This window comes from Haliotis cracherodii, unplaced genomic scaffold, assembly GCF_022045235.1.
Source record: "Haliotis cracherodii isolate W230 unplaced genomic scaffold, xgHalCrac1.p SCAF_5, whole genome shotgun sequence".
Lineage (NCBI taxonomy): Eukaryota > Metazoa > Mollusca > Gastropoda > Lepetellida > Haliotidae > Haliotis > Haliotis cracherodii.
In genome coordinates, this window is record NW_027266308.1 from 69,669,093 (window position 1) to 69,693,016 (window position 23,924).

A 23,924-nucleotide genomic window follows, 5' to 3' on the forward strand; every position below is an offset into this window, starting at 1 on the left:
GGAATGACATTTATTTAAGATTAGCATTGTCTTTCGTTGACACTTCAAACTATCAAAAAGTAACGTCATTTTGTTTTTAATCTCTCTATATAATTGCGTTTGATGACTTTGAGCGTTATTTCAATTCCCGACTGTAGTTTAAGTTTTGTAATGGTCCATTTCCTGTTTGGGTTGTACTTCCGGCGTAACCTAACGAAAATGACACCTGGATCAAAATATGGTGTAAAATGAAAACGGAAAAGAAAATGGACATGTTCTTCCGTGTATCTTTTACATTTAGATGTAGTAACTAAGCACCATGGCTACAACCAAAGTTGATTACATCTGGTTCTTCGAGGTGTCGGACCCCCAGTTACACCCTAAAGGGTTTACTATTTACAAAGTGACGTGCAAAGTAAGTGACACTGCGATTGTATCAACTCAATGAGAAGCCAATTAAACAAACCCAACTCTTGTGAGGTAGCCTACAGGTACAACAATGACATAGTAAATTGGGCAACACTGCACATTACCGGGCGGAGCTAATAACGACAACTAGCGGTGGCTTGCGGTTAGTTATGGCACCAGGTCTGGCGACAGCACATTTCAAGGAGTACCTAAATTTCAGTGCCCCTTTCAAATTACTCGACGTTTGTCATTTCAACCATTACTCTCTTTTATCATTGAGATTTGCCATAGGTTTGGAATATTATTACACCTTGTACATATCTACCAAATACCACAAAGTTTGTTTTTCAGAAAATTTATACTCGACCCCATGGTACCTCTGCATTCATGGTATCGCAGCATTTGTGATTTCCAAAAGTTCATGCGGGACACGCCTCTTAGTGGCTGTCTATAAATGCCAATCAGTAACCAGGAAGTGCTCACTTCGTAAATAATTTCAATTTCCTTGTAAGTAAGGAGTTATTAACACAATGATACTTGCTTCTGTCATTTTTTAAAATATTGCCTTATCCCCATCTATCAATGGCCAACGATATAACCCCCAGTTTCCCAGTTTTCTCTATCGACCTGAACTATATCATCTGCAATATTCATGGCAACAAATAAGGTAACAGAAGTTACATAGTCCGCACATTTTTACCCGCTTTGTGGCTGGAATCTATTAGGAGCTCATAAGGGCCATAGTGCCATACTTAGAAATACGTTCTTCACTAGTAGCCAAATGATAAATACATACTTTTGGCATACTAGGAGTGCTTTTTTATTGTTAACTTTTAACTTTTTTGACTTTTTTGAACAAATTAATGTCATCCAATTATTTAAACAAAACTATTATATGTCTTTTCTGATATTTTGTTGTTGATTTTTTTTACAAAAAATTCTTTCTTTTCGGTAAAAATACATTGGATACCTATTACTGATAACACATTCAGAATTTTGCTTGTGCTGTCTTTGTACTTTGCACAAATCACAGAAGTCTGGCATCATCATACTTAGTGGTTGGTAGAATTATGTCCTGTTTTTGTCCAGTTCGGACCTTCATACACAACTTTTCCCTGTACCGCGATGCGATGGAGTTCTCTCCCTTGTCAAACTGACCATGAGGCCCAGCTTTTATTTTGGCGCGACTGTTGTAATAATGAACTTTTATCAGTAAAATCTGCATATTTAGATAAAATAAATGACACCTGATATAGAGAACACAAATAATCATAAAGGTTAGAAAGTGCATTTTGTTCCGTTTAGCGTACATGACAAGTACCGCGATACCCCGAGGTTGCAGGCTAATTTACAATTTATTGCAATATGATATCAGAGGATCCAGATAAACCAGATAAATCACTACCTCATCATGGCTCATGTACTGTTAACAGAGAAAATGTGTCTGAAAGTTGCCTTCCTCATGTTCTTTGCCTTGTGATTACAAGGCATACAGTGATTTGAGTGTGATAATTACCTACCTTGTAGTTAGAAGGCATCTCTGAAAACTACAATTATAACAAACTCAAAGAGACCACCAATTTTAGTTTGTTATAACTGTAGTTTGTTATAAGCATAAATACAGCAAATGGCCGGGACCATAAAATCAGTTTGTTATATCCGCCAGTTATAAACATAGTTTGCTCTATATGTAGTCATGCCTACTGAAATGAATGAAAAGCGACAGAGTGGGGACAGACACTTAAAAAGGTTATGGGAAGCCATGGTGTTGCAAGACTTCAGGTAATGGACGCTTACGAGAGATCACAATGTCATTTGGCTCACAGCTATCAGGTGGATGGTTTTGTGACAGAAAATTGAGGTAGGGAACACTGTAACTAAGTGTAAGGATGATAATTGATAGGGATTGTAGCAAGGAACATCATCATGATCATGAGCTGACACAACGATGGTGAGTCAGCTTAAGAATCATACCAGAGCTAATGTAGCGATTGAAAGTTCCATGGCAGTGTCCTTGGTTAATATATTATAATATTAAAGACTGCATTTTTATGTAAAAAAGTGAATGCAATTGAAGCTTTGCCTATTTGGAAGCTTCAACACTTTGAGAAGATGTACAATCCCTGTAGACCCTCTCCACAGTTCTTATCCATCCTTGTCATTACAAACCTTTATCCTTTGCAAAGTGTCCATAAATATATAATATAAAATTATTAAATCGAAAAAATAGTGTTTGTTATGATGTATAGAAGTTCCCATTTCTAATCCCTTTAGCCCTGCGAATGAGGTTGAAAGTAAGGAATAAAAAAAATTAAAATTTTTGTTGAAAATAGAAAATACGAATGCTTTCATGAACTGGCGCTTGTTATGAAATGAATTGCCGCAGGCTTTGTTTGATATACCAATATGGAAAAATCTCAACGTCACTGGGCTTATTCAATGACATTGCGTGTAGAGATGATAGATCACTGAGAGGAGTTCATGCGTACTCCATGACCCCAACAAACCTAATGCTATGCTGACATCACAGGGCATTATTTTCTGGTGTATCTTGCAACAAAATTTCATAAATTACATCACAGGGTATGTGGTATAGAATTCCAGAGGTTGCCCCTTGAATCCAAACTTGCTAGCCTAGGACCTCCATGGTCACCTAGACCATCAGTTCCAACTCTTTTGTGGGGACCAAGGTTAGACTAGACCCCAGCACCCAACTGTTGTAGATTGGTGTCATACTCTGTTGTGGGGACCAAGGTTAGACTAGACCCAGCACCCAACTGTTGTAGACTGGGTGTCATACTCTGTTGTTGGGACCAAGGTTAGACTAGACCCCAGCACCCAACTGTTGTAGATTGGTGTCATACTCTGTTGTGGGGGCCAAGGTTAGACTAGACCCCAGCACCCAACTGTTGTAGATTGGTGTCATACTCTGTTGTGGGGACCAAGGTTAGACTAGAACCCAGCACCAAACTGTTGTAGCCTGGGTGTCATACTCTGTTGTGGGGACCAAGGTTAGACTGTTGTTGGGACCATGGTTAGACTAGACCCAGCACCCAACTGTTCCTTGTAGAAGATACTGTTGTAGATTGGTGTCATACACTGTTGTGGGGACCAAGGTTAGACTAGACCCCAGCACCCAACTGTTGTAGATTGGGTGTCATACTCTGTTGTTGGGACCATGGTTAGACTAGACCCAGCACCCAACTGTTGTAGATTGGGTGTCATACTCTGTTGTGGGGACCAAGGTTAGACTAGACCCCAGCACCCAACTGTTGTAGATTGGGTGTCATACTCTGTTGTTGGGACCATGGTTAGACTAGACCCAGCACCCAACTGTTGTAGATTGGGTGTCATACTCTGTTGTTGGGACCAAGGTTAGACTAGACCCCAGCACCCAATTGTACCTTGTAGAAGATACTGTTGTAGACTAGGTGTCATACTCTGTGACTTGGCTGATGACTCATGGGGGTGGATAGGTGCTCATGTTAGCATGGTTAGCCTGGATCAGACTGGATCAGACTGGATTATTGATACAGCAAGTTCTCCTCAGATTCTACCGAGGATAGGATTCCAACAAGCATTATTTGGTATTATCTCCTATTCATGTTACTTGGACAAATTCTGATGATTTTAGTGTTGCCAGATTTGTTTTGTTGTACTAGGCCTAATACCCTTCACTAGTTTGTGGGGGGCACGGGGTTTAAGGCGCCACGGGGTTTAAGGCGCCACAATTCGCTGTACAGAGTTGCATCCCTTGGGCACGCCAGAAACCTATGATTGTGGGTTAGCATCCCGGTTCACCCCGATTATGTTTCTAGGTTTGTCAGCACCATACCCCTGCTCGTGGGTTTCAACGAAGTTATAAACGTCTCAGACCTGCATCACTTGGGGCTTTCCTCCCCACATTAAAGCTGACACGCCGTGATATGACTTGAATACTGTTAAAAGCAGCGTTAACCCCAACTCACTCACTTGTTTGTGAGGAATCATAGCTGTGTCCCTGTCATCATGGTCATTGGAAGTTATGTAACGCAAGGGCAAGCTGCAGTCATGTGTTGATATTTTGACAAACAGGGAGTGGGACACACCCACACATGGATTTGTTGAACACGTTGACAAAGTTGATGTTGACTACAGAGTGTGTTTCATGTATGTTGACCATGCTGCTGAGATGATGCTGTCATTAGTTGGAACACTTCTATTTTCAGGTGTTCCCGATAAGCTGCCCTGAATGTTTAAAAGAGGTGAGAGTTTAAAACAGGTGATTAATGTAGAGGAGAGCAGTACAGTTGTGGTGCAGTATAGATATAGAGTGCTTGGTAGTATAGTATAGATATAGTGCTTGTTAGTGTAGTATAGATATAGAGTTCTTGTTAGTGCAGTATAGATATAGAGTGCTTGTTAGTGTAGTATAGATATAGAGTGCTTGGTAGTGCAGTATAGATATAGAGTGCTTGGTAGTGTAGTATAGATATTGAGTGCTTGGTAGTGTAGTGTAGATATAGAGTGCTTGTTAGTGTAGTATAGATATAGAGTGCTTGTTAGTGTAGTATAGATATAGAGTGCTTGGTAGTGTAGTATAGATATAGAGTGCTTGGTAGTGTAGTATAGATATAGAGTGCTTGTTAGTGTAGTATAGATATAGAGTGCTTGGTAGTGTAGTATAGATATAGAGTGCTTGTTAGTGCAGTATAGATATAGAGTGCTTGGTAGTGCAGTATAGATATAGAGTGCTTGTTAGTGCAGTATAGATATAGTGTGCTTGTTAGTGCAGTATAGATATAGAGTGCTTGTTAGTGCAGTATAGATATAGAGTGTTTGTTAGTGTAGTATAGATATAGTGTGCTTGTTAGTGTAGAATAGATATAGTGTGCTTGTTAGTGTAGTATAGATATAGAGTGCTTGTTAGTGTAGTATAGATATAGAGTGCTTGTTAGTGTAGTATAGATATAGAGTGCTTGGTAGTGTAGTATAGATATAGAGTGCTTGGTAGTGCAGTATAGATATAGAGTGCTTGGTAGTGTAGTATAGATATAAAGTGCTTGGTAGTGCAGTATAGATATAGAGTGCTTGTTAGTGCAGTATAGATATAGAGTGCTTGTTAGTGTAGTATAGATATAGAGTGTTTGTTAGTGCAGTATAGATATAGAGTGCTTGTTAGTGTAGTATAGATATAGAGTGCTTGTTAGTGTAGTATAGATATAGAGTGCTTGGTAGTGTAGTATAGATATAGAGTGCTTGGTAGTGCAGTATAGATATAGAGTGCTTGGTAGTGTAGTATAGATATAGAGTGCTTGGTAGTGTAGTATAGATATAGAGTGCTTGTTAGTGTAGTATAGATATAGAGTGTTTGTTAGTGTAGTATAGATATAGAGTGTTTGTTAGTGCAGTATAGATATAGAGTGTTTGTTAGTGTAGTATAGATATAGAGTGTTTGTTAGTGCAGTATAGATCTAGAGTGTTTGTTAGTGCAGTATAGATCTAGAGTGCTTGTTAGTGTAGTATAGATATAAAGTGCTTGTTAGTGTAGTATAGATATAGAGAGCTTGTTAGTGCAGTATAGATATAGTGTTTGTTAGTGCAGTATAGATATAGAGTGTTTGTTAGTGCAGTATAGATATAGAGTGCTTGTTAGTGTAGTATAGATATAGTGTTTGTTAGTGCAGTATAGATATAGTGTTTGTTAGTGCAGTATAGATATAGAGTGCTTGTTAGTGTAGTATAGATATAGAGTGCTTGTTAGTGCAGTATAGATATAGAGTGTTTGTTAGTGTAGTATAGATATAGAGTGTTTGTTAGTGCAGTATAGATCTAGAGTGTTTGTTAGTGCAGTATAGATCTAGAGTGCTTGTTAGTGTAGTATAGATATAAAGTGCTTGTTAGTGTAGTATAGATATAGAGTGCTTGTTAGTGCAGTATAGATATAGTGTTTGTTAGTGCAGTATAGATATAGAGTGTTTGTTAGTGCAGTATAGATATAGAGTGCTTGTTAGTGTAGTATAGATATAGTGTTTGTTAGTGCAGTATAGATATAGAGTGTTTGTTAGTGTAGTATAGATATAGTGTTTGTTAGTGCAGTATAGATATAGTGTTTGTTAGTGCAGTATAGATATAGAGTGTTTAGTTGGGCTGCAGCATGTGGGTGTGGCAGATGTAGTACAGCATGTTGGTGGGGCAGATGTAGTGCAGCATGTGGGTGGGGCAGATGTAGTGCAGCATGTGGTTGGGGCAGATATAGTGCAGCATGTTGGTGGGGCAGATATAGAGTGTTTAGTTGGGCTGCAGCATGTGGGTGTGGCAGATATAGTGCAGCATGTTGGTGGGGCAGATGTAGAGTGTTTAGTTGGGCTGCAGCATGTGGGTGTGGCAGATGTAGTACAGCATGTTGGTGGGGCAGATGTAGTGCAGCATGTGGGTGGGGCAGATGTAGTACAGCATGTGGGTGGGGCAGATGTAGTGCAGCATGTGGGTGGGGTAGATTTAGTGCAGCATGTGGGTGGGGCAGATGTAGTGCAGCATGTGGGTGGGGCAGATGTAGTACAGCATGTTGGTGGGGCAGATGTAGTGCAGCATGTGGGTGGGGTAGATTTAGTGCAGCATGTGGGTGGGGCAGATGTAGTACAGCATGTGGGTGGGGCAGATGTAGTGCAGCATGTTGGTGGGGCAGATGTAGTACAGCATGTTGGTGGGGCAGATGTAGTACACCATGTTGGTGGGGCAGATGTAGTACAGCATGTGGGTGGGGCAGATGTAGTACAGCATGTGGGTGGGGCAGATGTAGTACAGCATGTGGGTGGGGCAGATGTAGTACAGCATGTGGGTGGGGCAGATGTACAGCATGTGGGTGGGGCAGATGTAGTACAGCATGTGGGTGGGGCAGATGTAGTACAGCATGTGGGTGGGGCAGATGTACAGCATGTGGGTGGGGCAGATGTAGTGCAGCATGTGGGTGGGGCAGATATAGAGTGTTTAGTTGGGCTGCAGCATGTGGGTGGGGCAGATGTAGTACAGCATGTGGGTGGGGCAGATGTAGTACAGCATGTGGATGGGGCAGATGTAGTGCAGCATGTGGGTGGGGCAGATGTAGTACAGCATGTGGGTGGGGCAGATGTAGTGCAGCATGTGGGTGGGGCAGATATAGAGTGTTTAGTTGGGCTGCAGCATGTGGGTGGGGCAGATGTAGTACAGCATGTGGGTGGGGCAGATGTAGTACAGCATGTGGGTGGGGCAGATGTAGTGCCGCATGTGGGTGGGGCAGATATAGAGTGTTTAGGGCTGTAGAGCTGTAGCATGGTAGAGCTGTAGCATGTGGGTGGGGTTTATTGGCATATATAGCTCCAAGAAGTTGATATGCTTTATCGTTGTTTGTGTGTTAGCTGAGTGGACAATTTCTTGTATTTGGCAGACAATCATCTGGAAACGCTACAATGACTTCAAGCAGCTGCACAAAGCCATGTTTAATCTTCACAGGGCACTTCACAGAAGAGAGGAGTTCCCACCGTTTGCTAAACCCAAACTGTTTGGTAAGACTGCCATATTCTACATAGGTTGGAGCTTCAAGTGAATGGATAAATATACAAAATACACATCTTATTTGGGACACTCAGGGCATCAAGTTAATATGTTCACTTTAGTTCAGGCTAGTTAGGAAATATGACCACAGTCAAACCCTCTTGTGATGACTCCGCAATCTTGGCTCCACTACAGAAAACAGAAACTGTTTATTCAGTTCAGTTAACCAGTGTCATCATTGTGTCATTGTGTCAGGCATGACAGGAGCTATGTTGACACAACTAAGATAATACATTGTTATCCCAAGGGGAGGTTTTATTGCATCAAGGTAGCACAATGAATATATAAATCAAAATATAGGAACACAATTGTACGCCATGTTAAGATTAAAGTTCAACAATTCTGTATGTTTCACAGTGGAATGAAAATAAATTCTAAAGATTTTTATTCAACGTTTAGTACACCACAAGTACCTATTTACATACAAACCAACTGAAGGCAGAACACTACACGAAAATACTAGTATTTCCTGAAGATTAAACTATACACAACGATGTCATGGCGACTATGATCAACCGGCAGTCCAACAAGACGTTCTTATGTCTAGTCACCACTATGGTAGAAGATAGAGTCTTGTAAAGATCAACCAGCATACTTATCAAACAAGACGTTCTTATATCTAGTCACCACTATGGTAGAAGATAGAGTCTTGTAAAGATCAACCAGCATACTTATCTAACAAGACGTTCTTATGTCTAGTCACCACTATGGTAGAAGATAGACCCTTGTAAAGATCAACCAGCCTACTTATCCAACAAGACGTTCTTATGTCTCGTCACCACTATGGTAGAAGATAGAGTCTTGTAAAGATCAACCGGCATACTTATCTAACAAGACATTCTTATGTCTAGTCACCACTATGGTAGAAGATAGACTCTTGTAAAGATCAACCAGCATACTTATCTAACAAGACGTTCTTATGTCTAGTCACCACTATGGTAGAAGATAGAGTCTTGTAAAGATCAACCGGCATACTTATCTAACAAGACATTCTTATGTCTAGTCACCACTATGGTAGAAGATAGACTCTTGTAAAGATCAACCAGCATACTTATCTAACAAGACGTTCTTATGTCTAGTCACCACTATGGTAGAAGATAGAGTCTTGTAAAGATCAACCAGCATACTTATCCAACAAGACGTTCTTATGTCTAGTCACCACTATGGTAGAAGATAGACTCTTGTAAAGATCAACCAGCATACTTGTATAAGACAAACATTCAGGAAAGCATGTGCGCATTAATGTTCTTTCCTCGAAGCTGAATATGTTTGCGACAGTTCATTTCCTGAAAATAAATATGTAAACAAACAGTCACTGAACAGTTATCCTAAATGTTCCTCCCATACACGTTGAAAACACCACACAGGGTTGCATCCACGAAGTTAAGGACAATCCATGGACAGTTCTTCAGTCCACTGTACTTGAATTGTACGCCATGTTAAGATTAAAGTTTAATGATACTGTATACTGTATACTATGTTAAGATAGATGTTAAGATTGTTTATCAATTGACAATCATGATGAATCTGCTGATGGTTGTCGCCCAACACATGTAGGTACTATGTAGCGGAAGTCCCAACACATGTAGGTACTATGTAGCGGAAGTCCCAACACATGTGGGTTACACTGGCGTATCTTCGTGTCATGCTCTCATTGGGTGATACTTACACAACACTTTGTATATCATGTATATTTGTTGACAGGTCGTTTTGATGACACTGTTATCGAAGAAAGAAAACAGAGTGGCCTTGACCTCTTAAACTTCATCAGCAAACAACCACATCTGTTCAAGTCTCACATTTTTGAGAAATTCTGGCAGGTAACAGTGTTAGAAATTGGCACTAGTCCTGTAGTCCTTGCCAAACTACCCAGTACATTTGCCATATTTAAGGATTTTGTTATATGTTATCATTATAAGGTCCTGTGGACTAAAACTGTTAGTTTCTACTGCTGAGGTGATTGTACAACCATGTCATATCTGTTGTTCACAGGACAGTAGGCGACATATCCCATATTGTGAGAGAATAGGGAGTACAGAAAATAACCTCCTCGGAACTCAGAGTATTGGATTATTTGTCCAGAGTGAAGAAAGAACATAAGCCGAGAGACTTTCTTTGAGAGACTCTGGACATTGATTCAGGAGGGAGTTATGTGTTTAGCATAAAGCACTTCCTGTCTGCTATCAGCATGACACAGGTCCAGCTCCAGTAATGACCTCAATGAATGCATTCAAATGTTTTGTTTATCTGAAGCTTGCACACATCAGTGAACTGTACTGTGAAGAGCTATGTGGACCTGTGAAGACCCGGGGTAGAATAGGTCTTCAGCAATCAATGCTTGCCGTAAAAGGCGACTATGCTTGTCATAAGAGGCGACTAAAGGGATCGGGTGGTCAGACTCACTGACTTGGTTGATGCATGTCATCGTATTCCAAATGCGTGGCTCGATGCTCATGATGTTAATCACTGGACTGTCTGGCCCAGACTTGATTATTTACAGACTGCCGTCATATAGCTGGAATAGTGCTGAGTGCGGAGTTAAACAACAAACAACCAAACAAACTGAAGAGCTCTGAGAAGGGGGTGGAGAAAGGGTGAGGACTCGGGTACAATGACTTTCCTCTTGTTGCTGTGAAGGGTGGGAAGACATCCCAAGGCTCTGGTGGACCACCCGCCCTGCGGCCGACAAAGCTGGACATCCTCTCCAGTGATGACACGGACAGCAACCCACCTCCCGACGTGGTCCCCGTGATGGCACACGACCATGACTCGAAGTGCCCCAGCGACCCTGCTTCCACCTCAGAAGAAGCTGAAGCGGGCTCGGACCAGTCGATCACAGTGACAGTCAATGGCAGGAGAGAGGAGTAAGATTCAAGTTGTTTTTTCACCATGACATTCTCCCTGAACAGGTCACCAGCTTGAATGTTGTACTGGGAGGTTGGACTCGGTGACTAGATTGATTGTGTGTCCTTGTTCTCCAGCCGAGGTGGATGTTGAGGGTAGCCTCTGATTAGTGTGGCCCAGATTCAGCTACTGGGATTTAGCTGGAATATTGCTGACTCCAGTGGTATTAAAAAACAAAACAACAAGGACATGAGGCCAGACACTTGATTTTTCTGTTTAATTGACAAACCTATCTAGATTATTCTAACTGTCACAGTTGTTTTAAAATGAATTTTCTAACACGTCTTTTTGTTTATAAACATATATTTTATGAGCTTCGAAGGACTTAAAAATGTTATCCTCAAGTCAAACATGGCAACTTTCTTTATGTCTTCTATTTTCTGCCTGCTTCTTGTTGACCAAGATACTCTACAACACAGGGGATCAGTTGGATTTGGAGCAGTTCTGGAGATTGTAGTGATGAGTTGCCTGATGTTGGTTTCAGGGGTCGAGTGTTGGCCGGCACCTGGAACTTCCCACAGCCCCCGGACACAATCAGCCTGGACTCCTGTGCCTCATTTGGCGAGGCCGGGGACACAGACCTCGACTCCCCCCTTGGCACCTCCCTCCCTGACACAGACATCAGCATGTTTGACCCCCTGGTGGCGGAGGTGGAGGGGGGCATGACTCGCAGCAACAGCTGGCTGGTCAAGGCCCTCCATACATGTGCCCAGCTGGGGGAGGAGGACAAGGAAGAGGGGGTGGGGACAGAGGGTGGGAAGGAGGAGGAAGAGACAGCAACTCCATCCACGGCAGATGTGGAGGAGTCACAAGATTTATGTCAGGGAGAGGAATATGTCACTTTTGAAATTGGAGAATTTGATCCTCTGCGGAGTCGAAGTGAGTCAAAGGTGGAATGTGGAAAGGGAGATATAGACCTGTCTCTTCCCTCATTCAGAACAGGAAGTGTCAGCTCAACAACCAGCTCACAGTATTCCTCATCAATCAGGACAGCATCAGCGTCAGCATCAGTGTCAGCATCAGCACCAACATCAGCGTCAGCAAGTCCAATACATAGGTCTGGCTCCGTAGCCTCAAGTCCCACAAAGTCTGGCTCAGTGTCTGCAAGTCCGGCGCACAAGACGACATCAGAGTCTGTGAGTCCTGCCAGGAAAGCTGAATCATTATCAGCAAGTCCTGCACATCGGATCCGAAGTAACACCCCAAGCCCCGCCCGGAAGAGCCGTGCCGGGACGCATTCCAGCGTGTCAAGCATGGATTTAGGAGATAAGGACGACTACATCTACCTGGCTGCACAGCAGATCTGCCTGGCCCAAGAGCATGAAGCCAACGCCAACTATGAAATGTCCTTTGCTTGTTACAAGACTGGAGTTGGAATGTTGCTGCAGGGTGTGCAGGGTGAGTGGTCAGCTTGGTAGTCCTTCACAGTATCTTGTAGGCTCAGCCTTAATAACTGACAAGTTCCTAAGTTATTTTCCTGCTCGTAACTAAAAAGTAACAAGCAATTGTTGGTGTGTGTTAGCTCTATAGAGAAATAAATACTGTTCACGAAAACATTCTTCTAATGTCCTGAAGTTTCTTGTATCCAGTGATAGAGAGGGTTAATTTTCAAAGAAATATCAGTCTCCTGTCGTCCAGTATAGTATATAAGCTGAAGAAACATTTAGAGAAATATAACAAATTGTGTAAGGTACCTCAAATACCTGTTGACATCATCACAGGATCCTTAAGATGACTTTGAGAAGGATGTGAGCCTGTGTTGGTTGTTGATTGTTGAAGGGGACAGCAACAAGAGTCGGCGTGACGCGGTGCGGAGGAAGACGGCCCAGTACCTGATGAAGGCGGAAGATTTGTACAATCTCCACATGGCACAGGACACGGCAGACGAGAGGCGGTGGGCAGCAGTGAGTACAGATGTACTTAGTGTACCATAGAAGACATACACCACTTAGTGTACCAGGGAAACACATACCTCTCATGGCTCTGTGTCCTGACTGATTGTGTCTCCTGACTCATTGTGTGCCATATCCTGATATCATGGATTGATGCTCATGCTGTCAACCATTTGTTTTGTCCTAATTGTTTGCAGGCTATCATAGCGTAATTAGCACATTGCAGCCTGTGACATAAGTCATTGATTCACTCCCTAAGCACTGTTTGACATCATATACCATGACAATGCGTAATTTGGATAATAAGCAAAATGTGTGTGTAATGGTTAAGATGAGAAAAATAATTTGTTTCAAGTTATGGAAACAAAATACATGCAAAGATGTCTCTAAGGGGGGAAGCATGATTTTGACATGATTAAGTTACCATGGTTATGTAAGATACGAATAAATAGTTAATTTTCCTGGGTGTCTACATTACTAAGTTGAAACTATCGTCTTTTATAGACTGACATCACCCTGTCACCCTCACTTGACCTTGACCCATCGCTGGCCTTCATCCAAGGGTCAATGTCTGAGTTGCGGAGCTACAAGGTGCTGGGTACAGTGGACCGTGTTGTGCTGGTGATGGACCGCTCCTCGGACGAGACCGTAGTCATTAAGGTAATACAGGCATCACGTCACACCAACATTTCCTGTCATTCCTGTCATTTCCTGTCATTCCTGTCGTATCTGTCAGTTTCTGTCATTTCCTCTCAGTTCCTGTCAATCCTGTCGTATCTGTCAGTTTCTGTCATTTCTTCTCAGTTCCTGTCAGCTCCTGTCATTCCTGTCATCTCCTGTCATATCTGTCAGTTCCTGTCAATTCCTGTCATACCTCTCAGTTTCTGTCAGTTCCTGTCAGCTCCTGTCATATCTGTCAGTTCCTGTCAATTCCTGTCATACCTCTCAGTTTCTGTCAGTTTCTGTCAGCTCCTGTCATTCCTGTCAGTTTGGTCATTTCCTGTCATATATTCCTGTCATATATTCCTGGCATATATTCCTGTCATTTCCTGTCATATTTCTCAGTTTCCCCATTTCCTTTTATTCTCGCAGTTTCTGTCATTTCCAGTCATTCCTGTTATTTCCTGTCATTTCCTGTCATATATTCCTGTTATATTCATAATTTGTTATTTCCTGTCAGTTCCTGTCATTCCTGTCTTTCAGCTGTTTAAGTCTTGATTGGTTTGTGAAGGTCTGATTTAAAAAAAAAGATGTATTTATCAATGCTCAATGAATTCTCACATTCTTCATTTTGGCACATACTTGGTGTGGTGTGAGATGAGATTGCGATGTTTAACTCCAATATGATACCTCTCTGGATGAAGATCTGACATCATGTTCATAGGAGGTTGTGCCTTTACACTGGTGTGGATGTGGCCTACATTCTGTCTTTTCTGAGCACCATGACATCTACACTCAAAGGCCAGTACCATTGAAGGAATATCTCCACATCGAGGTGGTAAAGAATTGAAGCTGTAACGATTCAGAGAGCTAAATTAGCTGAAGAACCTACACATTGTCCACTTAGATTGGTCGTTCCCCTGGTGGAACCAAGGATAAGTCGTCAGAACTTCATATGGAGAGGTTGTGTATTAGTGGAAGATCTGTGCAATGAGGTGAAATAGAAATGCAGTTATTATTATAATGAATCCATTAAACCAACGAGTTTTAATTTCAGATGTTTTTATTTTCCCAGACAATTCACAAAGCAGCGGTCCCCCCGACAACCCGTGTGCCTTCCATCCTGCCAACCAGTTGCCCATATATGGTCAGCCTGTACAAGTTCTATGAGACCCACAATGCCATCTATCTGTTGTTGCAATACGCCAGTGGAGGCAAACTATGGACGCACATCAGCAGCTTCCTCCAGAGTCAGGACACCATCACAGGAGGAGACAACTCTCCCGTCGGACTCTACCCACACAATAGCAGCAACGTGTACTCGGGACAGAAGGTGCACAACACTGAGGATGCTGACACACCCCCACCTACTGCCACACCCTCTGACACGCCCAACAACAAGGACAGCAAGAAGCCAACCCAGATTGCAATAGGTCCCAGTACCAGTGCTGGACGGGTTGTTCATTTCTCCAACCAGGTGATGTCCCCCGATGTAGTTGATCCAGACCCCCCGGGTCCTGATGCATCTGATCCTGAAGCTCCGGCTGGTGCCTCTGCCTTGAAACCTGACTACCTAAGACTATCTAGTCTGTCGTCGGACGAGGGTAGGTCAGTCAGCGATGCTGTAGTAGGTGCAGATGGTGTTGGTGCCGCAAACTCCAGTAAGATCAGTCTGGGTGACAGCCATGATTTCCAGGAGATGCTGGATCAGACCAGACCAACTCTGGAGCAGTTCTCTATCAACAGCTTTGACAGTGACGCCATGTCCCGCCTTGATAGCAACATGTCAGACCACATAGAGAGCATTCCAGAAGAGGCAGGGGAGACAACTGCGACGTCTCAGTCTGACCACCAGGGTGAGCCACATGTTGATACAAGCAACAGCACAGCGGATGATGTGTTTGGGAGTGACGACACGTCGCGGAGTGACAGGCTGGACTCACAGCAGGATAGCTCTCCCAGCTTAACAGAAGGAGACCTAAGTCTCGATGCACAGAGAATTGTTCAGAGTTCAAAGGAACTGATCAAACTAGTTGACCGTGTGCTGTCCGAGTCAGGGAGTTTGGACGGTTCTGTGATAGAGTCAGCTGACCACGTAACTGCTAAAGATAGCACGTCCTCCAACTCCCACGACTCGACCGAACCCAGTATCTATGACTGCCAACATTCCAATGACAGTGATATGAGTGAATCAGGTGTTGTGGGTGGCAAGGGGTCCTCTGTACCCACTCCTGATGTAGCAGGTACTGCCCAGGCAACCGCAGCCCCTATCCCAACCCCCACGTCACCACTACCCACATCCACCCCTAAAAGGAAGGTCAGCTTGAAGCGCATGGCCTCCAAAGATCTCACCCAATCAGCCTCTTTTGAATGTGATCTCAAATCACCAACAAAGAACCGAGCCCGGGCCATGACAGATTTATTTGATGAGCTGGACTCCAGAAACCCCGAGATTTTCAAGCTACCTGAGTCCTGCATCAAAACTTGGGCTGCGGAAATAGTCTGTGCCATCTCGCGACTCCATGCCTTGGGTGTTATCTGCAGGTATGTACAGCGACAAATAGTACAGTGTTCCCCTCAGCCATGTGTCGTCCAGTGTTCATTGAATAGTCTAGTATTCCCTAGTTGGGTGTTCTTCCAGTGTTCATTGAATAGTCTTGTATTACCTACTCAGTTGTTCTTCCAGTGTTTAGTGAAAAGTCTTGTATTGGCTAGTCGGGTGTTCTTCTAGTGTTCATTGAATAGTCTTGTATTGCCTTGTTGGCTGTTCTTCCAGTGTTCATTGAATAGTCTTGTATTCCCTAGTCGGGTGTTCTTCCAGTGTTTAGTGAAAAGTCTTGTATTCCCTAGTCGGGTGTTCTTCCAGTGTTTAGTGAACAGTCTTGTATTCCCTAGTCGGGTGTTCTTCCAGTGTTTAGTGAACAGTCTTGTATTCCCTAGTCGGGTGTTCTTCTAGTGTTCATTGAATAGTCTAGTATTCCCTAGTTGGGTGTTCTTCCAGTGTTCATTGAATAGTCTTGTATTCCCTAGTCGGGTGTTCTTCCAGTGTTTAGTGAAAAGTCTTGTATTCCCTAGTCGGGTGTTCTTCCAGTGTTTAGTGAAAAGTCTTGTATTCCCTAGTCGGGTGTTCTTCTAGTGTTCATTGAACAGTCTTGTATTGCCTTGTCGGCTGTTCTTCCAGTGTTCATTGAATAGTCTAGTATTCCCTAGTTGGGTGTTCTTCCAGTGTTCATTGAATAGTCTTGTATACCCTACTCAGTTGTTCTTCCAGTGTTTAGTGAAAAATCTTGTATTGCCTAGTCAGGGGTTCTTCCAGCGTTCAGTGAATAGTCTTGTATTCCCTAGTTGGGTGTTCTTATGGAGCAGTATGCTTGGGAGGTCGGCAGAAGATGTGACCATTGCAGTGATATTGAGTAGTGTTTGGAATTGGTGTTGAAAATTTGATCAATGAAATTAATCGGTTGGCATCATTTGCTGTTTTTCAATGTTTGGATCAGTGATGTGTGTTGTTAGAGACAGTAATGTGTGTTATTAGGGACAATAATGTTTGTTGTTAGGGACAGTAATGTGTGTTATTAGGGACAATAATGTGTGTTGTTAGGGACAATAATGTGTGTTGTTAGAGACAGTGATGTGTGTTGTTAGGGACAATAATGTTTGTTGTAAAGGACAGTAATGTGTGTTGTTAGAGACAGTGATGTGTGTTGTTAGAGACAGTGATGTGTGTTGTTAGGGACAATAATGTTTGTTGTTAAGGACAGTAATGTGTGTTGTTAGGGACAGTAATGTGTATTGTTAGGGGCAATAATGTGTGTTGTTAGGGACAGTGATGTGTGTTGTTAGGGACAATAATGTTTGTTGTTAGGGACAATAATGTGTGTTGTTAGGGGCAGTAATGTGTGTTGTTAGGGACAGTAATGTGTGTTGTTAGGGGCAATAATGTGTGTTGTTAGGGACAGTAATGTGTGTTGTTAGGGACAGTAATGTGTGTTGTTAGGGACAGTAATGTGTGTTGTTAGGGGCAATAATGTTTGTTGTTAGGGACAGTAATGTGTGTTGTTAGGGGCAGAAGCATTAGAAATTGGAAATAGTCCGGTAGAATCTGTACTTTACTGAGAAAGTGTTATCCCAAATATAACATTTTTTACATTTGACCACTTTCTAAATGGCATTGTGTGTTCATAGCTTTCAAAATGGTACTTGTTGTTACCCTGTCTGGTGCTCGGCGTTAAGCGGCAAAAACAAGGACTTGTCAGCTCGGAGTCAGTATACTGTGTCTGAGTGGGGTATTCATTTTAAACTAGGGCATGGTATCTCAGTGAGCTAGCACTATAAATCGGCATTAGTCCGGACTAGTACAAGCAGCCACGAACACACACACACGTGCATGCATGTCGCTATATAAGTGCAATATTCTTGGACGCGATGTTAAACCCAATTTCACCTCGCCCTACCAATTTACTATGTGAGTGAGTGAGTGAGTGAGTATGTTTTACGCCGCTTTTAGCAATATTCCAGCGATATCACGGCAGGGGACACCAGAAATGGGCTTCACACATTGTACCCAAATTTACTATGTAAGAGGGGTACACAATGGTTGTGATCTAGACTACCAGTTGTCAGACTTTCACTTGGAAGCCTCGGTGGCTGAGTGCGTTACATCGCTGATTTTGTGTGCTGGCAATTAGGTGCCTCATTCTGGCAATGTTGGCTCGAATACCGGATGGGACAAACCCCAAAAAGTAGTAGAATCCGTACTTTACTAAGAAAGTGTTATCCCAAATATAACATTTGTTACATTTGACCGCTTTCTAAATGGCATTGTGTATGCACAGTTAAGACTATTGTTATCCACTCATAGTAATTTCATGGCACAATACTACCCCGATTTACAGTATTCGATCCATTTGTGTGTGGCTCTTACCATGGTTACAGTCAGATTGTGATATGTGTGATGTGTATTTCCAGAGATCTGCGACCTGACAACGTTCTCCTGGGTGACCAGGGCCACATCCTGCTGTCCTACTTCAGTCAGATGAGTCAGATCGACAAGCAGGTCGACCCGGAGGCAGTCGACCACCTGTATGTCGCACCAGGTGGGTAGTCAGGGTGGATGGGTGGGGGTTGGTAGGGTGGGTAGTCAGGGTGGATCAGTTTGTGCTGGTAGGGTGGGTAGAGTCCGGGTGGGGGGTGGTAGGGTGGGAAGTCAGGGTGGATCAGTTGGGGCTGGTTCGGTGGGTAGTCAGGGTGGATGGGTGGGGGTGGAAGGGTGGGTAGTCAGGGTGGTTTGGTTGGGGTTAAAAGGGTGGATGGGTGGGGGTTGGAAGGGTGGGTAGTCAGGGTGGATCAGTTGGGGCTTGTAGGGTGGGTAGTCAGGGTGGATGGGTGGGGGCTGGTAGAGTGGATCAGTTGGGCTGGTAGGGTGGGTAGTCCGGGTGGATGGGTGGGGGTTGGTAGGGTGGGTAGTCAGGGTGGATGGGTGGGGGCTGGTAGAGTGGATCAGTTGGGGCTGGTAGGGTGGGTAGTCCGGGTGGATGGGTGGGGGTGGGTAGTCAAGAGGGATCAGTTGGGGCAGGTAGGGTGGGTAGTCAGGATTGATGGGTGGGGGCTGGTAGAGTGGGTAGTCAGGGTGGTTTGGTTGGGGTTGGAAGGGTGGATGGGTGGGGGTTGGTAAGGAGGTTCACTGCATCTGATGTTGTAGAGGTGTTCACTTCATCTGATGTTATTGTTGTAGACATGTTCACTTCACCTGTTCACTACACCTGATGTGGTTGTAGAGGTGTTCACTACATCTGATGTTGTAGAGGTGTTCACTACACCTGATGTGGTTGTAGAGGTGTTCACAACATCTGATGTTGTAGAGGTGTTCACTACATCTGATGTTATAGAGGTGTTCACTACACCTGATGTGGTTGTAGAGGTGTTCACAACATCTGATGTTGTAGAGGTGTTCACTACATCTGGTGTTGTAGAGGTGTTCACTACATCTGATATGTAGAGGTGTTCACTACATCTGATGTAGAGGTGTTCACTATGCTCATGTTGTTGTAGAGGTGTTCACTGAATCTGATGTTGTAGAGGTGTTCACTACACTCATGTTGTTGTAGAGGTGTTCACTACACTCATGTTGTTGTAGAGGTGTTCACTACATCTTATGTTGTAGAGGTGTTCACTACATCTGATGTTGTAGAGGTGTTCACTACACCTGATGTGGTTGTAGAGGTGTTCACTACATCTGATGTTGTAGAGGTGTTCACTATGCTCATGTTGTTGTAGAGGTGTCCACTACATCTGATGTTGTAGAGGTGTTCACTGCATCTGATGTAGTTGAGGTGTTCACTGCATCTGATGTAGTTGAGGTGTTCACTGCATCTGATGTTGTTGAGGTGTTCACTGCATCTGATGTTGTTGAGGTGTTCACTGCATCTGATGTTGTTGAGGTGTTCACTGCATCTGATGTAGTTGAGGTGTTCACTGCATCTGATGTTGTTGAGGTGTTCACTGCATCTGATGTTGTTGTTGTAGAGGTGTTCACTACATCTGATGTTGTTGTTGTTGTAGAGGTGTGCTCCATCACAGGCTATTCCGAAGTGTGTGACTGGTGGAGCCTCGGTGCGCTGCTCTATGAACTCCTCACTGGAAAGGTGGGTTTGTTTATATATATTCTATATACTGGTAACATTCTGTTAAATGCCTCGTGTGTTGACTGATTGCTGTAACAGATACTGTGAATTCAAACTCTTTCTCTTACTTCTTTGCTATTACCAGCTATGAAATATCTGATTTCAGTTATATTTACATTTGTGCAGCACACATTTCTGTATAATCACAGTTGAACAGATATGGAGTTATACATAGCATCCCTCCACTTGCAGACTCTGAGCAGCTACCACCCTGGGGGAATCAACTCACACACACAGCTCCACATCCCCAGCCACGTGTCTCCAGAGGGACAGGCCCTTCTCAAGGAGGTAAGACCACTGTCTCGTAATAGTGTCCATCCTTTGTTCTCTCATGCTTCATACTGCCTTTGTGGTCTAGTGGTAGAGCTTCCGCACCAAAATCCAAGGTCCGGGGTTCAATCCAAATGGCTGTGTCATACCAAAAGACGTTAAAAGATGGTACTTGTTGTTACCCTGTCTGGTGCTCAGCATTAAGGGCTAAAAGAAGGACTGCCTGGCTCTACAGTCAGTATACTGTGTCTGAGTGGGGCATTCGTTTTAAAACTGCGGCACGGTCAGTGTGCTAGCACTATAAATCGGCATCAGTCCGGACTAGTCCGCACGAACGCACGCACATCACCATATAAGCGCTATAATCTTGGGTGCGACGATTCACCCCCTTTCACCTCACCTCACCTGCTTCAATAGTTCATGCAGTGCAGTGTATTGCAGTGTGCCACGTACCTGCTGCTATGGTAACGCACGGTGTCCTACAGGTGTTGTTTTGTCGTGTTGCAGCTACTGTGTTTCGACCCCCGGGAGCGGCTGGGCTCAGGGCTGGATGGGGCGGAGGCGCTGAAGGCACACCCTTTCTTCTCCTGCATCAACTGGAACACCATAGAAAATGGCTGAACCTCACCCACAGGAATATATGCTGATTTAATGAATTACAAATCGAGATGTTATTCGTGTTGATTCACATGTAAATTTCACTCTGAATGTTTATCGGCACTGGATCTGATTGTGAAAGTGAATGAATTGTTGATGGCTGTCTTCTATCCATGGTACAACTGTGATAGTGAATGAATCGTTGAGGGCTGTGATGTTCTTGATGTGATGTCCCGGCGTTGGTCAGGCCATGGAACCATGCTCAGGACAGCAGGGGGAGGACATCTTACAATACAAGCAACACGTCTCAACACCAGGTACTTTGGAAAAGGACACCCTCTGTGATGATGCGGAGGATGAGCTGCTGAGGGGTTTACACCTGATGTGGGTGTATGGACCCGTGAAGATCCGGGTAGGGGATAGGTCTTCAGCTACCCATGCTTGCTGTAAAAGGCGACTATGCTTGTTGTAAGAGGTGACTAACTGGATCGGGTGGTCAGACTTGCTGACTTGGTTGAAGCATGTCATTGTATCCCAGTTGCGTAGATAGATGCTCATGATGTCAATCACTGGGTTGTCTGGTCCAGACTCGATTATTTATAGCTGGAATATTCCTGAGTGCAGCATTAAACAACAAACAAACGAACCCTATATGGACGCGAGAGACGATGTGTTGAACGTGTACAGTTTATGTTCTGATGGTGATGGACTTGGTGATACTGTGTCATGCCACCTGTATGCATGTGATGTGTGTTGGTGTGATGTGTGTTGTTTTATTACAAGACCGTGCAATATGATGTTTGGCTGTATCACTGAAAGATGAGGAGCGTGTTGTTGATGGCCATGGAGTGTTCCCACCTCAGTCCCAGCAGCAGTATTTTCAGCCGTTAACTGACTGTAAAAGTCCAGTTTCCATCCTTGCCGAACTTGGCTGGAAATTCTGGGCTCGATCATAGCACCACCAGTGGCTAAGTGCTTCAAATAACGTGAGCAGCTTGATTAAAACCATGAAAAGATTTGGAAAATATTTGGTGACGCCAGGTTGGCAGTACACATGCTTTTCAAATCCTTCAATCGAGTGAAGTCTGCACAACAGTTTACAAACTGGATGTCAGTTTTGTTAAGTGATTTTGATTGGACTGTGCATTATGGACTCGTTAGTTCAGCCAAATATTACTCCATAATTCCAGCCTAGTTTGGCAAGGGTGGAACCCGGACTTTTATAATCTGTGAACTCCCTTGCCTCAGGAAGATGTCCTCAGCACGAACATAACTGTATGGAACTAATATGTAGTGGATTATAATCAAAACATATTTTTATATACGATAATTAAGGGTGTACGTCACAATAGCTTTACCTCATTATAGGATGTATCTCCGGTATGTCCTCCATACCACTACACACACAGTCGCTTTATTAACACACCCCCTTACATAATACACTGGTGATACCCTCAACTATAGGAAAGAAATGTGAATGAATGTATATACTCCGTCTCATGCCTTTATGTATGCACTTGACACAGATTCCATGTCTACCTGTCAGATTGCTGTGCATCATGGTGCAAGTAGTGTAGTACTACAGTTAGGACATTGCAAATGTACAAGATGAGCTGTGAATTTTTACCATATTCCAAGAGGACAAGCTATGTGGTTTGAACAAAAGCTGAGTGACTTGACCATAGGCTGAATGACTTGACCAAAGGCCAAGCGAAGGACTTACTGTGACCTTGTGCATAACCCAGGCAAGATGACAGTTGCATGGAAGTGTCTCACATCAGTTATGTTTACCATTTAGTATTGATATTATTCTCCTAACAACAATCGTCACCCCCACCTAGCAGCAGTGTGTCAGTTGGTACCTGCAACGGCGGGGTTGCTGCAAGGCCTCGCTAGTGCAGTGGAAGATCATACTCATAAACTATGTGTTGTGTGTGTGATGTATAGACAGGTTTGCTACATTGTGAAATACCACTATCAGAGAGACGCCCCTGCCCCCCAATCTGAATTGCCGCACCACTGCCCTCCCAAACCCCCACCCCTGTCCCGCTGCCCTTCCATGTTGTCTCCTGTATCTAAAACTGCCCAGGCAACAACGCAAGTGCTGATGCTACTTACCTATCTACAATGTTCAAAACGCCAAACCTGTGATGGTATTAATAAATATCTTCAACAATTGTGTGTCTTTGTCTGTTTGTCAATATCAACTTTAATTGGAAATCTGAGGCCAGACTTGCACTGTAGTTGATGTCGTGCTGGTGTACATGTAACACCAACATCTAACACCGAGCTACTGGCATTATTTCTTTACAGTTGGGAAATGATATTTCAAGAAAATTGAACTGTCTATATACAGGTAAAATTTTCAACTGTTTTTTGGAATGATTTGTACAAGCTAGATTGAGTGAGTTATTTGGGTTTTACACCATTTTAAGATAAGATAACACTTTATTATCCTGAAGGAAATTTGGGTTACATTAACACAAGGTCTTGATTATTGATAAACATATCCAAGTAAATAGGAACATCACAAATGGAATTAAGATTAAATGTGGCACTAGTCAAAATAAGGTAATCTATAATAACACACCCATAGTCACCAAGAACTAGCTTCACACAGTCAGGGTACCCATGTTTGGAGGTCAAAGCCAAACACAGCTTCAACCACGAGGAATCTTCCCCACCTCTACTACCTTGAGACTGGGGAGATGGTATTGTGGTAGGATGTGTAGTATGAGATGTAAACGGACATCCAGATGAAGAATCTACCTTCTTGTGTGTGTGGGTGTGTGGGGTGTGTGTAATAGATTGAAATGAACTTTGAAACTTTGTATAGATGATAATGATATTAAGTTTCTTTTAGGCACCATTATGTTCTCAGTTAATGGAGTGCACACTGATGCACTGACCAAGGTAATAATGGAGTGCACACTGATGCACTGACTGAGGTAATAATGGA

General features: G+C 43.3%; 1 protein-coding gene across 2 annotated transcripts; it reads left to right on the plus strand.

Moving 5' to 3' along the window:
• The first annotated feature begins 176 nt into the window (after window positions 1–176).
• On the plus strand, window positions 177–21,847 carry LOC139442883 (ribosomal protein S6 kinase delta-1-like). 2 transcript variants are annotated; one of them, XM_071223789.1, is made up of 13 exons: window positions 177–394; window positions 4,596–4,631; window positions 7,793–7,910; window positions 9,664–9,779; window positions 10,597–10,823; window positions 11,348–12,261; window positions 12,643–12,767; window positions 13,260–13,415; window positions 14,491–15,959; window positions 18,384–18,511; window positions 19,977–20,059; window positions 20,291–20,386; window positions 20,876–21,847. In XM_071223789.1, the coding sequence occupies exons 1-13, from the start codon at window positions 299–301 to the stop codon at window positions 20,987–20,989; spliced, it is 3,678 nt and encodes a 1,225-aa protein (XP_071079890.1). In that variant the 5' UTR covers window positions 177–298; the 3' UTR covers window positions 20,990–21,847. The 2 variants fall into 2 exon arrangements, with proteins under 2 accessions (XP_071079890.1, XP_071079891.1); XM_071223790.1 differs by having other exon boundaries at window positions 309–394; window positions 4,596–4,648.
• Window positions 21,848–23,924: the final 2,077 nt, after the last annotated feature.